A 19,569-nucleotide genomic window follows, 5' to 3' on the forward strand; every position below is an offset into this window, starting at 1 on the left:
CGTCCTAATAACACCTTTCTAGGCCTGTCTCATTGAACACCTCCGTAGTGCTACACGGAACAACCTACCGCTGATCCTTGCTCCGTTCCGCCCGGCGAGTGTTTTCTCTGTAGACAGAAGAGAAGCTTGCAGGTGGTGAAGGCTGTGCAGTCTGTAATACTGCAGGCCTCGATTTGTACAGACATTGATCTCTGAAGATTGGGAATTATAAAAGCCGAGGAAAAGAACCCCGACAACTTGTTGAAAATGCTCTCTAGAAACGCTTTGGGTCTACTCTGGTCACTGGTGCTGAGGGACGCTCTGCGAGGGCTGTAGGTGACGTATGTCTATCTGCTCTTCCAAGAGAGCAGATCTTAACGCTTTGCTGAACAAATCTAGAGCCCAGCCACGCTCCACCATATCCCCATCTCCCTCAAAGCAAAGATTTCCAATTACCGCTCTGCAGAAAATGTCAAAAGCATTTATTCAACAACTCATGATCCCGAGGTTTGTAATTTTTCGTATGTTTTTACCCTTATCTGCCAGCACTTGAAAAAGACCAGCCTTTTCCTCTCAAGAGAGCTTAATTTGCAGAGCCGTGCAGTCTCCCTATTATGTTCTTATCATCCTCTCCCTGTGGTAGGCAGAATGACAAGGATGACAAAAAAAGGAACCAAAAATATTTGAAGGCTTCCTGAAATCCGTGGGATGACGCATCCAAAAAGCCAGAGGCTCCCGTTCTCCCAGTGACCTGGAATAAAACGGAGGGCAGTTGGCCTTAGCTCTTGAGGTCCACTCAGCAGGAGGTCCATAAGATCCAAATCCTCCATCCTGGGGCCCATGGAATTTCCTCTAGCGGCTTAATTGAAGGATTAACAGCTCTGCAAAGAGGTTCTCTCTCCCAAGGAATGCTCAGACCAATACTATATTAAGTATTGGTATCCTAAGGGCTAGAGGCCAGGGAAGGTTGGGGTGGATGGTGGCTCTTCTCCAGTCTCCCTGGGCCTCCCCAGGCCCTGATAAGGCAATAGACATTTTTCTCCGCTATGTGCTACTACGTGCTATGCAAAAGCAAATTAAGCCTCCTAGCTCTGGTTCTTCCACCTAGATGGCGCCCCAAGCCCTGCCTACATGGCAGTTCTGAGCCGCAGTCTCCCTGGATCGGTTCCTCCCAGGATCCCCAGGAAGCGGGCGCACCAGGACTGCTGTTTCCCTGGGAGAGCGGTCCTCCCGGCTCAGGGGCTTGCTCGGGGGGAATCCCCGCCCACCTTGTCATTCCTGCAGGGGAATCCCCGCCCCCTGGGCCTGTCACTCCGGGAAGGTAGTTCCCGCCCCTCGAATCCAGCAGAGGGAAGGAATCCCCGCCCATTCTGGAGGCTCGGAGCATCCCTGCGCTGCGCTGCGCAGCGAGGAGCTCACTCCCAGCGCCAGAGCGTGCTGGCGGCGGGCAGTGGGACGCGGCGGGGCGGCTGCTGCGGGCGCCCTCCAAGCGCCCGACCGATCGCAAGACGCTCGGGATTGCGCCTACCGCGGCAACCGGCGAACCCCTGCGGCGCAGCTTCTCCGGGCAGGCGCGGCGGCGGCACCGGTGGTGGAAGGGGCGGCGGTAGCTGCGCCGGCACCGCCGGGCGGCGCCTGAGTCTGGACGCGCCAGGAGCGGCTCGAGCCTCCGCCGATCCACGAACAGGTGAAGAGACCTGGCGCTGCAGTCGCCACGGGGGTGGGGCTTCGGGTGGGCTCTCGGGGTAGCGGAGCTCGTAACCCCAGGACGGTGTGCTCTGGAGAAAGTTCAGTGACAATCGGGTGCGGGAATCCCAGTCCAAGCAAAGCGGTGAGTGAGGGCACCCAAGTGGGATCCCGCGTTGGGTGGCACAAACTCCTTCTGGTGGGAGGTAAGAGGGGCACAGTGGAGGAGAGAGGTTGGGCGGAGCGAGACAAGAGATAGGAAAAACCGGAGGCTCATTGCCTCGGACGCCTAAATCGGGCCAAGAGTCCTTAACCTAGTGTGTTGGTTTGTCTCCCTACCTTAGCCACTGTTTTAAGGACCATCCTCCTGCGCTTCGTCTCTCGCTAACCCCCTACCCACTAAGAGGCGCGAGAAAGAGTCTGCATGAAGAGTAAGGGCATCTTTGGGGTTTTAATGTCATCTGCTAGGGAGATAAGGGATGTTCCAGTAGGAAAGTATTTCTTCCTGAAGTCCACTCCCCTTCAGCCCCCTGCCCGCCTTCCCCATGAAGCCTAAGACTGAATTGGGGGGCGGGGGGGGTGACGAAGGATCTAGGACCCTGGACAGAAGTTTACCTGCTGCCTACCTTTGGCAGCCCTGCTCTATGCATAGATCTTGATAAGGAACACTGAAGTCACACCAGGTCTGGCATGTGCTGGTGGCAGACACTGGAAAGACAGACACCGGGGCATTCCAGAGTCCAGGCATATACTGGGACAGGAGGTTGAGCATTGTGGAGGCCTGAGCTGGGTCTTCCCTCTTCCACGTCTTTTGCTTAAGTCACGATGAAGCTCCTGCAGGTAAGTGATTGCGGAGTGACCAAAGAAAGTGAGCTTCTCTTGCAGACACACCCCTGAATCTTCAGGGCACTTCTCTGACTGGGAGGGGGGTCTCCCACACTCATCTCTGCTCCAGGCTTGGGGGGTAGGTCTCCACTGTTTCTACTGGGTCAGCTTTTTCTGGCCCGTGGCTTCTGGGTGGGAGCCAGGTAGGTACATGCTGGCAGGTGTGGTGTGGGAGGGCTGCTTGTGAGGGTGGAATTAAATATCTCAGAGCACACCCCTGGCTGTGGGTGGTTGTTCTGGCTACATGAATTCCTTCTTCCACTAGCATGAGCCAGGAACTGCTGCTACTATAAAAGCTACACCACGGTGTGAGCTTGTGCACTGTGTTTCGGGGTAGGAGTCATGGGGTGGTAGGTGTTAGGAGAGGAGAGTCGGAACCATGTGAGGTATATAAATGCGTCCCCCTTGGCACAGTTAATAAGCGCCTGGAAAAATATTGAATCACGCTTTAAATCCATCACTGAAATTGATTTTGGATGCACTTACAGCAGTTTACTATTTAAGGAAACGTATGATAATTCCTCTATTCATTTCAGTCATTTGGAGCACCTGTGGTTTGCTGGGTCTAGGGGTTCCAGGGAGAAGTGCGTAGAGGATCTGTCCTTGCTGTCCAGCGTTTCAGTGTAGCAGGAAAGCCCTCTCTGGAAAGCGATGATACAAGCTAGTGCCTTTCTGGCCTTAATGTAAATTCCCGATGTTTAGTGGGTGAAGGAATAAAGGCATAATTAAATGACTAATTTAAGTATGTTCCAAATGAAATGTCTTAGGGGTATGGAGGAGAACAAAGCCCCCTTATCACTGTGGGGATCAGAGAGCTTTGTGGAGGAGCACCTAGGGGAGGAAATGTGTGCTGAAAGGTGGATCCTGTCTTAGGACTCTTCTGTGGCATCAGAGGCTGAGCTTTGACCCACATGAATCTAGTTTTCCAGACAGTTGGGAAATATTTGGGACTTTTGAGCAAGGGTCTATCATGATCAGGTATGTGCTTCCAGGCAATTCTTGTAGAAAGAACTGAGATGGGAGAGAGGAGAGACGGCGAGTCTAATGAGAAGATTCTTGTAGGGTGATGGTAGGGGAGGCAGTGAAGGTCCAAGCTGGTGGATGGTAGTTTGTGAGGTAGAAAGGAAAGAGTCATCCACTGTGGGGGATGGGTGGGACTCAGAGAGCAGAGACAAAGCCCGCATGCTGGTTCTAACTACAAGTAGGTGAGCCAAGTTAGGGAGGCTGGGGTTTAACATCTGACAAGACAGCAGTCTGGAAAAACCTTCCAGACTTTACGTGTGTGTGTGTGTGTGTGTGTGTGTGTGTGTGTGTGTGTGTGTGTGTGTGTGTGCGTGTGTAGGCACATGTGGGTGAGTGTATGACTCAGGTGTAGAAGTAGAGGACCATTCTGTGGAGTCAGTTCTTTACTTTGGCCACAGGTTCCTGGGACTAACCTCAGGTGGACAGGCTTGCAGAGCAAGGGCCCTTACCAAGCCAGCCACCTAGCCAGCCCCCAGCCTTCTTTTTCTCACTACTTCCTGTAAAACTTGTCTTATGGACTTATGGAGTAAGCTTCAAACCTAACCAACTGTACATTTCTCTCTTGTCATGTTATCCAGTACATATACCTACACACACAAGAGAGAGACAGACACACAATGAGACATACACACAGAGACACACATAGAGAGAAAAAGACAGACATACGCATAGACACACAAAGAACAAACACACAGAGAGATACAAAGAGGGTCTGTCTTAGTTAGGGTTTTACTGCTATGAATAGACACCATGACCAAGGCAACTCATAAGGATAACATTTAATTAGGTTCAGAGGTTCAGTCCATTATCATCAAGGCGGGAACATGGCAGCATCCAGGCAGACATGGTGCAGGAAGAGCTGAGAGTTCTGCATCTTCATCTGAAGGTGGCTAGGGGAAGACTGACTTCCAGGCAGCTAGGATGAGGGTCTTAAAGCCCACGCCCACAGTGACACACCTACTCCAACAAGGCCACACCTACTCCAACAAGGCCACACCCACTCCAACAGAGCCATTTCTTGGGCCAAGCATTTATGAACCATCAGAGTCACATACATGCACAAGAAAGAGACATACACAGAGACACAGAGAGAAAGAGACAGACATACACAGACACACAGAGAGATACACACGAAGAACATACACAGATTCAGAGAAGGTCACATACACATACAAAGACACATACACACAGAAGAGAGAGACATACACAGAGACATGGAAAGAAAGAGAGAGACTCACAGAGAGAGACACACACACACACCTATAGACACACAAAACCATACACACAGAGAAAGACATGTAGACACACAAAGACATGCACGCGTGCGCGCGTGCGCGCACACACACACACACACACACACACACACACACACACACACACACACAGATGAGTCCAGGAATAGTCTTTCCTTCACTGCTATGGTGGCTGCCTTTCAAAGCTGTTTTCTCTGGGTGGTGAATCCTGGAATATCCTTTCTTCTCTGATGATCCTGACAAACCTCTTCTTCATTAAGATCGAGCTACAGGGCCTCCTCTGTGACTCTGCCACCATTCCTGGGAGACCTCATGGTGCTTCTTCCTTCTCTGCCTGCTCTCTGCAGAGCCTGAGGATCTGTTCATCAGGCTGCCCTGCTGTTTCTCTAAGACCTCCCACACTAGACCTGGAACAGTGGCCTCAGGCTAGACAATGAAAGAATCCAGGGGAACTACCCCAGGCTGAATACAGTCTAGGGTCTCTAAACCCTGAGTGGGAGCTCCTAGTGGGCTGGCAAGAGAATGGCATAAATGCTCCCTTGACCTAGATCACATGAGCCTGGGTGAGTCATATCTTGGTGGAGGGGGCATCCTCATCTAAAGGTGGCCCAGGTCTGGGTCCACCAATCACAAGGGGAAAAAGTATCTCAAAGAAGGGCCCACTGAAGATCACAGCCAAACCCAAGAGGAGGCTGAATCTCTTGGAGATTTTCTTCTGGCTTTAGCAGTGTCCCCAGAGCGCCCAGTAGGAGGCTGAGCACAGCATGTTGCTGGTATTGGAAGAGCCTATGTGAGGGAAGCCAATGCCCAGAGACATGGAAAGGAAAGGCCACCACAGAGGCTGAGAGAGTCGCAAACCCTGTGGGGGTTGAATGACCTTTTCCTAAGGGCCCCCTGAGACCATCAGAAAACACAGATACTTACATTAACATTCATAACAGTAGCAAAATTACAGTTATGAAGTAGCAGCAAAAATAATTTTATGGTTGGGGGCGGGGTCACCATAACATGAGGAACTGTATTAATGGGTTGCAGCATTAGGAAGATTGAGAGCCGCTGATGTACAGAATGGTCACTGAGCTTGCAAAAGAATATGATTGATAGGTAGTGAAAGTAGGCCTACCAAGTGTCAGTTTCACTGAGGTGAGCTTGGCGCAGGTAGTGGTACTTAAGGAAGGTATATGCAGGACGAGGTCCCAGGTCCGCCCCCCCCCCCAAGCATGTTTGGAAAGCAACCAAAAACTGGGAGAGAATGGAAAACACAAAGAAGGGATGTTTGGGGAGGATGAGTCTGGAGACAATCGAGAACATGTACAAAGAAAGAAAATGGCTATCATCTGTCTTCTCTGTGAGGAGAGAGGCAGAGGTTGGGAGAGCACTGGAAAGAACGGGTTGCAGTGCCCCAGCCCGGGGAATAGTGGAATCAATTCTCAGTGATGCTGGAGGGATGCTGAGAGCTGCTATGACACCTGGTTAGGCCGAGAGGGCTTGAAAGGGAGGGACTGTGTGTGCTACCACAGCCAGCCCTGGGAGGTGAGCCTGGTTCTCTCTGAGGCAGCTAAGGAGAAGGAATCCTAAATTGGAGGGGGCTTGGCTGGAATTTCAGCAATGCAGAGAACTCCACACCATTGGAATTTTGGAGTAGCTCCTTCACAGCTGTTTTCAAGAGGTGTACAAAGAAGTACTGAGGTGTGCAAGTCCCCAGATGGTGGCCTCCGGTACGCACTGGGCCCTTTGGAACAGCTTGGTTAGAGGGGAATACATCTCTCTCCAAAGTCCTCTCCATTCCCACTGAACGGATTCGGAGGAGGTTTTCTGTTTTTGTTTTGAAAGATTTATTTATTTATTTATTTATTTATTTATTTATTTATTTTTATTTATATAAGTGCACTGTAGCTGTCTTCAGACACACCAGAAGAGGGCATCAGATCCCATTACAGATGGTTGTGAGCCACCGTGTGGTTGCTGCGAATTGAACTCAGGACCTCTGGTGGACCACTCAGTAGTCTTAACCGCTAATCTCTCCAGCCTCCCTGGAGGAGCTGTCTGCCCTCCCAATGTCCTGGTCTTAAGGAACCATTTGGGATGCCTGCCTTTTTATCTGCCGCCTTACAGCAGTGGCTCCATGATGTCCCCCTTGAGCAAAGGTCCAGCTGCTGGGCTTAAGCAAGGGTGATCTGCCCTGTCCCCTGTGATCTGGTGGGGGGGGGAGATGATGCATCCCTCCCAGTGCCTGGGGCCCAGGAAAGAAAGAGTAGTGCCCTCCGTCCCCCAGCCAGAGCACACCCTTGCTTGATCAGAGAACTCTTGTCAATTCCAAAGCCAGTGGGCCAGATGCAGGGAGATGGAGAAGTAAGCAAGCGTCGCACACCTCGCTTTTAGTAATGGATCTCTGACTGCACACAGAGAGATGAAATAAATATTCTTAGTGATTAGTGAAGACGGGGAGGAATGGAGCACTTAACTTTATTTACTAAACACTCCCAAGATGTACGCCGAACTAATTTAACTCTGGGAGAAATGTGAAGAGTGCTTCTTAAGGAAATAGAAGCCTTGATTTTTTTTTCTCTCATTCTTTATTTTCTACCTGGATTGTTCATGCCTGGCTCATGTTGCCCTTTGGGCTTATGCATTAGTTGTACATTAAAAGATATGTATTTTGTGATATTTTAAAACTTTAAAATCCTTGGATTGGTGAAATGAGGCGGGGGTGGGGTGGGGTTAGAGTTCGGTTCTGGGTTGATAGACGTTTGAAGCCAGGCAGGTCATGTGATTTAGTCTGACTGAACTAAAGGGGTCTATTATCTGTTGACAAATGTGCTCTCAGAGAACACCATGTGTTTACAGCCTGACCCCACTCAATGGTCGCAGAGGCTCCTTGCGCTGTGCTAAGGAATCGGCTGGCTTAGGTGCAGGTGTGCAAACAAGACATAGGTGCCTACGAAGTCTCTGTTGCCCTGGGAAGAGACCAACCTGGGGGTTGTATCTCTCTCAGATGTCAGGCAACACCGTCTGCATCTGACCCAGCCCCCACCCCATCAGGTCCTGGATGGTCCCTGCTTTTGCTACCTCTTTGAATACATCAAGAGTGAGTAGCTGGCTAGAAACTTGCAGACAATAAAAAACAAAACAAAACAAAACAAAACAAAACAAAACAAACCCCGTAAGATTCCTAACTCTTTCTAACAGTCGAACGAAATCAGAGAGTAGTGAACATCTGGCCCCAGAAGCCTTTCTCAGGTTGTTTGTTTGGAGGTGATCTTTTTCTCTCTGTGACTCAAAAGTACTTTTAGAACATGGAGGTTTGGGGGAAGCAGGGATGGGGCCCACTGTGTACAATGTGAACTTATTTCGCACAGATAATTTCCACAAGTTTTGAGTGGAATGATAGTAAAAATGTGGCGAAATTCGTCAGGAGCAGCTGGAAGTGGCTGCATCTCTCCAGAAGGATAAAAACGAATCACAAACTCCACAAATCCTTGAACAGGATAATCTGCCGCTCCCTTGCCTAAAGGTTGACATATGAGGCCTTCTCGGGTAGGATCTGTGCTGGGTTGACAGCTTCCTGGGCAGGAAGCCTCTGTGGCATGTTTGTCCTTTACAGAGGATCCCAGACCGGGTCCTCTGAGGTGTTTAGCAGGAGTGGGAATGGAGTCGAGCAGATCTGTTCCTGGGCTCATTTTTATCAGTGCTTGGGCATCTCTAGGACCTGGACTTTGGAAGTACTGGCTGGCTTCACTGTTACCTCAACAGAACCATCCAAACTAAAACACGAGTCCCCTGTCGTTCTGACCTCGGAAGAGTGATTGTCCTGCTTTGCTAAAAATAAAGATGGCGTTCGGATCATGCCAAAGGGAATTCCTACCGTGAGCAGGGACATACTCAATGCTGTGTAAATCCAAAGTCAGTTCCTGGCTGGCACCTGCTCACTAAGGCAGTGAATTGAGCTGGGAGGAGGTAAGCAAGAGGTCAATTTTGGAGGCCGATATTCTCAGTGAGGGAAAGGAAGGCGGGGAATCGGGCTTCTGTGTAGGGGCAGTTTCTGGGCATCAGGAGGACGCTCACGGGAGGGGACCTGCTCAACTACAGTTGCCCTAGGAGATGTAAGAATTCCTCAGCAGGGAGACAGAATAAACAGCGACTCGTGACTCTCCACCAAAGGCCAGCCTGGCTCAGCCTGTTTAAATATGCTGGGTTATTACCGTGATTCTGATGTTCTACACAATGCTCTTCCTGGAGAGCAGACTGACAAGTGCCTTTTAAGTTAACTGTAACATCTTGGACTGGCATGAGCATGTTTGAATACCCAATAACGCAGCCTCCCTTGAAGAGTTCCAGTGACGCGGCCACCAGAAGTGTCTTCACAAGCTGCCCCTCTGTATAGCGAACAGTAGGTGTCTCCTCACGGGATTCAGGTTGGCAGGAAAGTGAACACACCCAATCAGCAACTCTTCCCAAGTGTTCCAGCACTACCGTCTCCGCGCCCAAGAAGATCAAAATGGAGCCAAGGTTAATGAGACAAGACGGCAATAAACTCTGCCTCTGTGTGTTGGCCAATAGACACTTAATGACATATCTGATTCCAGCTGTGTTTCAGTTCATTCCCAATGCCCTCTCCACCACGTCCCTGTGCCCTGTCCCATTTGGCACAGTCTATTTTATAGAGATTTGGGTAAAACTAGATTGTGCTATATGGGTCTCTGGGTGAGGAAATTAACTTTCAAGGCTAAAGCAGCCATGCAGATATTATTACAAAGTCACTCAGCATGCCGAATCGACCCGGCTCTCCCCCCACGGTTTCCTCAACCCATTCTCCACTCCTACCCTGCCCTGGCCATTGTTATTCCCAATATCATTAGGCTAAAAGAAGAAACAGCTGTCCCCACTGTCCCTGGAAAATATGCTCTGAGCGTCTTCATCAGCATGGGTTCTCATGAGAGAGCAGGCAGTAAGACAGCGTGAAGAGAGGAATGTGCCGGAAAAGATTGTATTCACCCCTCTCTGGATCTAATACTGATGGCAGAAACCCTGGGCAGATGTAAAGCTGATTGATTGCTCTATTGGCGACTGCTGTGGGGCAGCAGTCAGCAAGTTTTGGCACCAGAGAGACACACCTGGTGCATGAACGCTCCTCTACCATCTGGTCCCTCACCTGCCCAGTTTTTTGGACGACATCTTTACCTTGAGCATGAGCATATCCTAAGACGAGCTGTGATCCTGCTCTTCAGGATCTGGCATGGTAAAAATTAAGGTGATTCTAATGTTCACTTTTGGCAAGCCCTGTGATAGACATGTTATAACATTTTGACTTATTCAATTCATACTAATCCAGTGAGGTGTATCCTTTTACTGCTCTGAGGGTTGCCAGCACAAATTAACACAAGCTTGGTGCCTTAAAACAGCAGAGACACATTCTCTCGTGGTTCTGGGGGTTAGAAGTCTGAGATCAAGCTTCTTGGCAGGGTTGTGTTCCTGCCAAAGGCTTCAAGTTGGGAGAACGCCTCACCTCTTCCAGCTTCTGTTGACATCCCTTAAGGCTGCGTTACCCCATTATCTGCCACTGTCACCACATGGCAACCTCCTGTGTGTGTGTTTGTGTCTTTTCCAAGGACACTTGAGATTGAATTTGGTGACAATCAGATTGTATTAGTTAAGATTCCATAGGGGAACAGAACTCTGTGTGTGTGTGTGTGTGTGTGTGTGTGTGTGTGTGTGTGTGTGTGTAGTATGTTTCTTAGATTGGCTTATACAACACCACAACCTGGTAGTCTATCGATGGCTGTCTTTGCAATGGAGAGGTTGAGGACTATTGAGATCCAATGGCTATTCAGTCCACAAAGCTGGATGCCTTAACGGTCCCAACCTAGTGGGAGTGTCTGGAGGATCACTGAAGAGCCGCTGGCCATCTTCAGTCCACACTGGAAACCAGGAAGGGCTAGCTTCTGATATCAGCAAAGGAATGTTAGCATGGGCTTCTCCATGAGCTCAGAACCATCTGTAACTCCAGTTTCAAGGGATCTGATGTCCTTCTCTGGCCTCTCAGGGCACCAGGCATGCACATGGCACAGGGGCATACATGTATGCACATGGCACAGGGGCATACATGTATAGACAAAACACTCATATATATGCATCAAATAATAAAAACTAAAAAGATAATCTTTGACACATCATCAAATCATGTCACTTCCCAGCTGAAGACTGGGGATTTCTCACTGTTTGAACAGGATCAGTGGTAATGACTGTTACCACCCATTGTCTTCCGTCTATGCCTAACTTCTGTCCTTTCAGTTCTGGAACCTACCATGTCCCATCATGCACTGTGCCCTTCTACTTTTCAAAGCTTCTTCCCTAAGATCTTCATAAGTCTGTTGTATAAGATGGGAGCTCCCGGGGCTCCATACATGATTCCTGTTTGAAACATAGCCTTGATTTTTTTTTTCTGCTTATTTTCTGTATCACCTCTTGGAGTACAAACTTCCTTAAAGCAAAGACCTTTCTTTGTTCATGAATCCTAAGTGCCAGCAGCAGTCCTGTCATAGAGACATTTATGCCAATTGGAGCTGTCTTTCCATCCTTAGCACGCTCTCAATTGTCGAACACGTGAAACACTTAAGCGTCCTCAGTCTCAGGAAGGTTAAGTGACAGGAGACCACAGACGTGTCCTCTTAGATTGCCATCTAGATCCCCGTGTCTCCTAAGCCAGAGGCCTCAGCCATATTCTACACATAAGTCTCTGAGAAGTAGGGATGGCCCAGGATCCTGGCAGTCCCTCCAGACTTCTGAGTTTCCTAAAAGTTCATTTCCTCTCACAGATGGTTAATACACAGGGAAGAAGTCTCAAGCTCAGATTCTCAGCTTCTCTGAGAAGTTGGCCCGAAACGTAAGCCCCAGAAGCAGAGAAGTTAATTTTGCTTTCTCTCAAGACTTTTGGGCTCAAGACTTTTTTCTGAGCCATTGTGAGGCTTGATGGATTAAAAGGCCTTCCTTGAAGCCTTACTGGGAAGGGAGAGATGACCAGGAGGGATCCTTACATCCAGCGGTGTTGCCCGTCAGCATCCTGAGCTCATGAGGCTGCAAAGGAGCTGGAGAGCTCAGAAGCCTGGCGGGGCGGAGTGGGGGGTGGGTGTTGGAATCTGGGCTGTCCCAGTTTCTCAGAGGCTCCGTGTAGACCATGGATGAGAACTTGGGCTTAGGTGACAGTTGATTTAGAAGAGGCTCAGAGGTCTTCGTTGGTCTGGTTGGAGGACTTCGTTGGTCTGGTTTTCCTTACGCATCAGCATTTTTCTGTATTTTTGGAGTTTTGCGGTCCCTATATCTCTTCCCAGATGAGGGAGCCCCTAGGTGATTGCGTAGACTTCACCTGTAGGTTGGTAGACAAGGACAACTTACTTTGTGGAGCCTTGCTACAAGGCTGGTCCCTCTTTCATCAGCTTTGGACTAGTCATGGAAGAAGCCAAGAACAACACATTCTTACCAGGTAAGAAAGCAGTTACCCTCACCCCCTTTTTTGTTGACTCTTTCTCTCTCCTTTCTTTCTCCCCTTTTCCCTTCCTTCCTTTCTTTCCTCTCAGCTTCTCTCCTTCCTTCCTTTCTTCCTTCCTTCCTTCCTTCCTTCCTTCCTTCCTTCCTTTCTTCCTTCCTTCCTTCCTTCCACAGAGTCTTGCCTTGCTGCCAAAGCTGGTTTTGAACTCTTAGGCTCAAGTGCTTGTTGCCCCAGCCTTGTGAGTTGCTAGGATAACAGGCCTGACCTGCTGTGCTCAGTTTAGACTTCCACTTAAAAACAAGGCCAATCTTGAAAATTACATCAGCATGCCAGTAAGTAAACATCAACACTGGGAGTGGGGAGGAAACCCTACTCTTTCAGGCAAACAGTAACTGTAATTGTAAGCATGTCCAAGACCCATAAGTATTGGTTGGGCTTTCCTCATGGAGAGGGCTACAGCAGCGGATCAGGACTTGTGGCAGATATAACTGCTTTCCTGTGGGAAGGCAGAACCCTGGCTCCTGGATACATCATGCACCCCACCTCTGCTGTCGGAAGTAGGATTTGCTATGGTAACCAGAGCTTGCCTGAGGGTTGTGCATGTAAAGTGCCACTCATTGGTAGGACCCTTTATTTTTAGCATCGACCAAAGAAGAGCTGCTCATTGTTCCTGTTAACAGGCAGGTGGGTAGGCACAGCGGAGCCAGGATGAATTTCATGTGCTGTTCTCATGTGGAATGGTACCGCCTACCACAGTTCTCACTTGGTGGATCGCGGTGTGCTTCTGGAATTCCGTTGGTTCAGATCCTCGCTGGAACCTGCAGGCTAGGATAGTTGGACTTACTATTTTTTTGTTTTTTTTGTTTTTTTAATAACATGTTCTCAACTGCTGTTCCCGATCTGCGTCTTGGCACAGCATGCCAATTTTATAACCGCCGCGGTCCTGCAGCTAGGAGGAGGGTAGCTGCCCATAAAATCATTGAACGCTGGGAAAGCACAGCAAACATTTGGAGGAGGTAGCATTTTCCCTCTCAACATGATGCCCAGTTTTCTCTTAGGGCTTACCTTCTTGTCCTTGATGCCCTCAAGCCAACTTTTTCTACTTTCTTTTCATTCGGCTAATATTTATTTAATGCATGACACATAAAGAAATGTTACATATGCCTCCCGTTCTGTACATGGACGAAATAAATGGAAGTCAGATTTCTTTGAATTATCGAATATGTTAAAGTACTCAGCCTCCTGGAAAGATTGGCAGGAGAGAAAGTGGTGCTGTTCAGGCCCTTCCTTCCCTTACGGCCTGCACTTGCTCCCTGGACCATCACTTCCTCTGATGCCTAACTAGTACTGTCCACTCCCTGTGTCTTTCCCTGCCTTCATACCCCAAACTTTCTATACCAAGTAAGTTTTTTGTTGCCCTTGTATCCCGCCTGGTCTAGAAGGAGAAAAGAAAATGCATCAAGAACATAGTATGACTTCCTGTGTAGGTCTGCATCCCTATAATCCCTGCATGTGGGAGGAGAAGGAGGCATAAAAATGAAGGGTTAAAGGTTATCCTCAGCTACTGATTTTGAGGCTGAGCTGGATTGCATCAGACCCTGTCTTTTTTTTTTTTTTTAAAGAGTATAGTGAGTCCCCAAAACCTTATTTTCTGGGGACTTGAAGCTGGTTAGGATCCTTCTGGGTAGGGGCTGGGAAGATGACTCAGTGGGTGAAGTGCTTGCTGTGCAGACATGGGGACCTGAGTTCGATCCCCCAGTGCCCACATAAACGCTAAGCATAACTGTGAGTGCTGTAATTCCAACACTGGGTAAGCAGAGACAGGAAGAGTCCCTGGGGCTCACTGGCTATCCAGTTTAGCTAAAATGATGGTTTCCAAGCTCAGTGAGAGACTTCTCAAAAAGTAAGGCTCAGACTGACAAGAAGGATATAGTGTTCACCCATTCTCCACACAAAGATCCTCCTTGCCATTTCGCAATGCATATGTAGACATCAGTGAAATCCGCGTGGTTTGACCTGGATGTAAACTGTAGTCTACAGTGCAGCCACTGTTGGTCAGCATTGGTCAAAAGAGTAGAGCGGAAAGCTCATCAAAACATTGACCGTAAGTCCAGTCAGATGGCTTGGCAGTAAAGGCACTTGCCACTGAGCCTGATAATGCAAGTTTGGTTCCCAGAACCCACCTGATGAAAGGAGAGAACTGGCTTCAACATAACTGCCCTCTGGTTTCAACGGGCGCACCAGGGCACATTCACGGCTGCACAAGCACACACCCCCCACACACGTACACATGCATGCACACTCAAAACCTAATTAAGAAAGACAAAAGAACCCAGACTATTTGCATGGCGTTGCTAAGACACAAGCATGCGTCAATACTGAGCTGTCATTCACTCTTTATGAAGCTTCTTTTAAGCAGAATGAAATTAGTGTCGGCTGTCATGTCTAGGGTGGTAGAGAAGAACCGGGTCGATGCTCACAGCTGGGCCATGAGGGTGCTGTAGTCCGAAGTGGCACTGCTCTGATATCCCAGCTGATGAGCCTTCTGATAAATGTGCCAGAGAAGCTACGCTGTTGTCAGCAGCCACTTTAAGTGGGGCAGGTCCCATTTTCTATGCTATCTATTGTAGATGGTATTCTGAATGCCCTACACAGATACGTGCACGGTTCTGTTTACTTAGTCACTACATCAATTATCTCTTTGAGATCTAGTATGTGTGAACCCCTTAAGTTGCAGTAAGAAAGACTGGCATCCCATAAGCTGAGTCCAGAAGGCCGTGTGTTTTCCCATTGAAGCACATCTCCAGATGCATCTAATCCGCTCTTCCGGAAGTTGCTAATGATGCCACATTTGCTAAATCCAGAGATAGCTCTGAGCCCGGTGCTTGACCGCTCGACACATTTGACATGACCAGTGTAGCCTCTGCTCTCCCCGAGGTGCTCTGGCTCTGAATGGCACCGTTTGCAGGCGTTCCTCTTTGCGAGCCAGCCAGCATTGGTTTTCATTGTCAAGGTTGCCTCCTCACCCCACCCTTATCCCTCTGGTAATGCAGGGCAGTCCAAGACTGAACATTTGGGGTTTCTGTCTTCCATTTGACAGCTCTAAAGGGCACCCAGGAGTCAAGAATGCCCACCAGTACATCCTCCATCTTGTCCTGCTTCCATATGTAACTACTTACTTAATCCATATGACCCATCCTCTCCCCTAGGACCTCCACCTTCTCCTTCCTCTTCCATCCCCTTTCTTTTCTCCCCTCCCTCCCTTTTTCATTGTCTCGAGACAGTCTATGTAACCTCTGAACTCTTGGTCCTCTTCCCTCTACCTGCCCAGTACTGGGATTTTAGGTGTGTTCTTCTGTGCTTGTTAACTGTGGTACCAGGGATCAAAGACGGGGCTTTGCCTTTAGATAAGCTCTCTACCAACTGAGCTGAATTCCCAGCCCTTCCTCTCTCTGTCTCTCTGTCTCTCTCTCTCTCTCTGTCTCTCTGTCTCTCTCTGTCTCTCTCTGTCTCTCTCTCTCTCTCTCTCTCTCTCTCTCTCTCTCTCTCTCTCTCTCTCTCTCTCTCTGACACGAGCCCAGGCTGGCTTAAACTCAGGATTCTCCTGCTTCAGACTGGAATTAGAGGCATATGCCACCATGCTCAGCTCATGATATTTCTACACTTGGTTGTCTAAAGTCTATCTGGAAGCTAACCAGCTCTCAGCACTTTTCTCATCCAAGTTCTCCTTATCTCTCAACTGGGCTATTTTAGGAGACTCCCAGTCGCTGCTACTCCCCCCTCCCCATAGTCTATTCTCAATGAAGCATCCAGAATGATTCTAGTAAAAATATAAATCATTCCGTGTCACTGCTGTGCTCAGAGTAAAAGCCTACTCACTACAGGGCCACCAGGCCCTCGCTGGTGCTTCCCCACTATGTCCCTCCCCTCTCTGGCTTTACCTGTTAACTCTTTCTGCCAGCTCTAGCCTCACTCGCAGGATTGTGCCTTAGGGCTATGATGCTGTTCTCTCTAGCATGTTCTTCTAGTGTATAGCTGAGTTCTCCCTCGATTTCTCCAGGTTGATACAGATATCCATTGTTGAAGTCTTTTGTACCCACTCAGTGTTGTTGTGAGGTTGCCTGGCCTTCATTTCCTTTATAGGCTTCTGACTTAATTGCCTTTTCTGCCTACTGGTTGCAACGGAAGACCGATGATGTTATATTTTTGGAGGGGGGGGTTCTGTTTCCCTCACTGCTACATCACCAACCTTTAGGAAGATGCTTGGCTAGGAGCAGGCACTCAGGAAATAATGAAAGGGTGAATTAGAATCAGTGGTGTTTTTAATTTAAATACTGGTGCTCCGGGGACTGTGATTTAATTGGCACAAGGTACAACCCAAGCCCTGATCTTCCTTCAAGGCTCCCTAGGTGATTCCAATATGGAGCCCGGGTTGCCAACTACTTTTGTGATCTGAACTCCTTTTGTTTCTCCTTCTTGGAGTTTTACGTCTGTGACATATGCTGCTATATTCTTAGAAAATCCATTCATCTCGAAACGTAAATTGCAGTGAGTGGTTCTAATAAAACTGGCGCTGTGTAAGGTAGCATATTAGGGTTTTAATTGGAGCGTCCTATTAAAGTGAGTGTTTTGCACATCCATCCCTGTATAACCTTGGCTGAACTTGGGCTGGGAGGAACGGGCCCTATATCACAGTGTTTTCAGGGAGCTTTCCAACTTAAGCTTGGACTTTTTTTTTAAGAGAAGGGAATTGATGCTGGCTATTTATAAACTCCGTTTGCCCGAGTGAGCTCCCCACATTTTCAGCCCCTACCCCATGTCCACCTGCCCACTGCCTAAGTTCTGTCACTCTCTCGAGGCTCAGGAGAAGGCTCCTCTTCCTTTCTTCCCTGCCTGGCAGCTCCTTGTAGTGTGATTGGCATCATCACATGGTACCCACTGTCCAGCAGGTGAGTCCCCACATCTTGTCTTCTGTTGTTCCCTTTCCTTCTTCCTCTCAGACTAGACCGTATTTTCTCTAGGGATACCAGGCCATTTTGTTGGACCTTTTTGAGTCCCTGGTGGTGGGCAGGAAGTAGATGCTGATGGATTGCTTAACTATTCCTGTTTACTGGATGGACAGCATTATCTGAGGAAGGTTACCTGGGGGAAAGGATGCCACATCCTTCATGATGAGGGATTATCCCCTTCATTAGCACCCTGCCATTTTCCACTCTGGTTCATCATTGAGCTACATTATTCTAATTTTATCATTTTTTAAAAAAGATTATTCCTCTCTCATACAATACATCCCAACTGCAGCCTCCTCTCTCTCTGCTCCTCCCAGTCCCCAACCCCACCCCCAACCCACCTGGCACCACCCCTCTGCCCTAGATCCACTGCTCCTCCATTTCCCTTCAGAAAAGAGCAGGCCTCCCAGGGATATCAAACAAACACGGTGTAACAGGATGCAATAAGACTGGGCACAAGCCTTCATATCAAGGCTGGGCAAGGCAACCCAGTAGGAGGAAGAGGGTCCCGAGAGCAGGCAAAAGGAACTATATGTATATACATAGTATATGTATCTAAACATACATGTAATGTGTATACACATACATTTCAGACCTCAGGACTTCAGTGTCTGAAAATCTACTCAAGAAAGCTCAAACAGCATCACATTTGGCCTCAATTCCAAAATCAGATGCAGAGGGATAGAACTGTAATTGCACTGTAGATCCGCTAAGAAGATTCTGCTAAACAGCTTAATGGAGGCATTGTTAGGCCATCCATCTAGTCTAAGCAGCTTTCTTTCCTTTTTTTTTTTTTTTTTTATGCCGCATGCTTTAAGATTTATATTTATTTTATGTATGTGAGCGTTTTGTCTGCATGTATGTCTGCAAACCAAAAGAGGACCCATGGAACTATAGTTGTAGATGGTTGTGAGCCACTATGGGGGTGCTGGGCATCGAACCCAAGACCTCTGGAAGAGCAGCTAGTGCTCTCAAGCACAGAACAATCTCTCCCACCTCCTGGGTTACTTTTCAACTAGAGCCACATTATCCGGGTGACATTCTTCATTTCAATAGCCTGGGAGAGTAAGTAACCTGATATACTAGGGTAGGAGGAAGGTCTGAAACTAAGCCCTTAACACCTTTAAGTCCTTTTGAAGCCCTGGTTTAAGAGAAAGTGATATCTTGGTGAAGACAGGAAATGTTACAAAGCTATGAAATGCCGTAAAGCAATCTCCATTTGTTTGGAAGTGAATGAATAAGAAATGGCAAAGAAAGGGGAATTGTATCTTACCAAGGGGAAAGGTTAGCAGACCAGCTCATCCCAGGGGTGCTGTTGGTCCAGACTTTTCAGCTAGGGTTTGAATGGCCGATACCTTTATCTTTTCATTGTTTTGTCTAAGACAGGGCCTTGCTGTGTAACCTAGGTTAGTCTCAAGCTTGCCATCCTCCTGCCTCTCCTATTGGAGTACTTGGATCACAAGCATGTGTCACTGTACCCAGCCTTTGGGATAGCTTCACAGGCAGAATGCAGCAACAGGGCCTGGCCAGCAGTAGCCACAGAGGCAGGGGGAGATCTTTAGGTGACCAGCTGTGTACCCAAAAGGATGGAAGGATTGGCATCCACCCAGAGAGAGGGTTCCAGAGAACGAGACCCAGGCGCAGCTCTGGCACTGGTGTCACCCTCCTCCTCTTCCCACATTTTCACCAACAACCTGAAAAAAGGCGTGGGTGACATGTTTATCCCATTTGCTCATGACCCAGATCCGAGAAGCACAGTGACCTCATTTCACTCTGGAATGGAAATGGAGGCCAAGCCTCACCGAAGTCAGCCAAAGGCTCGGGTGAAGATCCTACACTCGGGCTGAGAAGACCAACTGCATTTATTATGGGATGTCCAGGAGCCTGTCTGAACAGCAGCCAGTGTGGTGTGCCTCTTAAATGAGGTCAGTCCTAGGTGTGTGGGGCCAGGAACACAGCATGGAGTTCTACTGTAGTATTCTATATCCACCCTGTGCTGCCCGGGGAGGCCTGAGGTAGAAGGCAACATATCCAGACAAAGGGCCCAAAGTAGAGGAGCCCAGTGGGAGAGAATTCCAGGAGAGAAGCTGGCTGTCTTCCAGCTCCTTGCCCCTTCTCAGCCTGTGCCCCCGGGAACTGTCACTTCATCAGCTTCTTGGCTGGTGTCTCAAGTTTGCTCTCCCCTTCTCAGGTCCTCCAATGTCTCTACACTAAGTCTAGCCACTGCATTTGCTGCCCTTCCGGTCTG

General features: G+C 48.7%; 1 protein-coding gene across 1 annotated transcript in view; it reads left to right on the forward strand.

The window, feature by feature from the left end:
* Nucleotides 1-1,110: 1,110 nt before the first annotated feature.
* The window catches only part of LOC116895999 (translation initiation factor IF-2-like), a 148,521-nt gene continuing 130,062 nt past the window's right edge, over nucleotides 1,111-19,569 (forward strand). Inside the window, exon 1 of the mRNA XM_032897023.1 lies at nucleotides 1,111-1,666. Coding sequence (XP_032752914.1) covers nucleotides 1,111-1,666 — 556 coding nt within the window. The remainder of the gene's footprint in view (nucleotides 1,667-19,569) is intronic.

This window comes from Rattus rattus, chromosome 3 (assembly GCF_011064425.1).
Source record: "Rattus rattus isolate New Zealand chromosome 3, Rrattus_CSIRO_v1, whole genome shotgun sequence".
Lineage (NCBI taxonomy): Eukaryota > Metazoa > Chordata > Mammalia > Rodentia > Muridae > Rattus > Rattus rattus.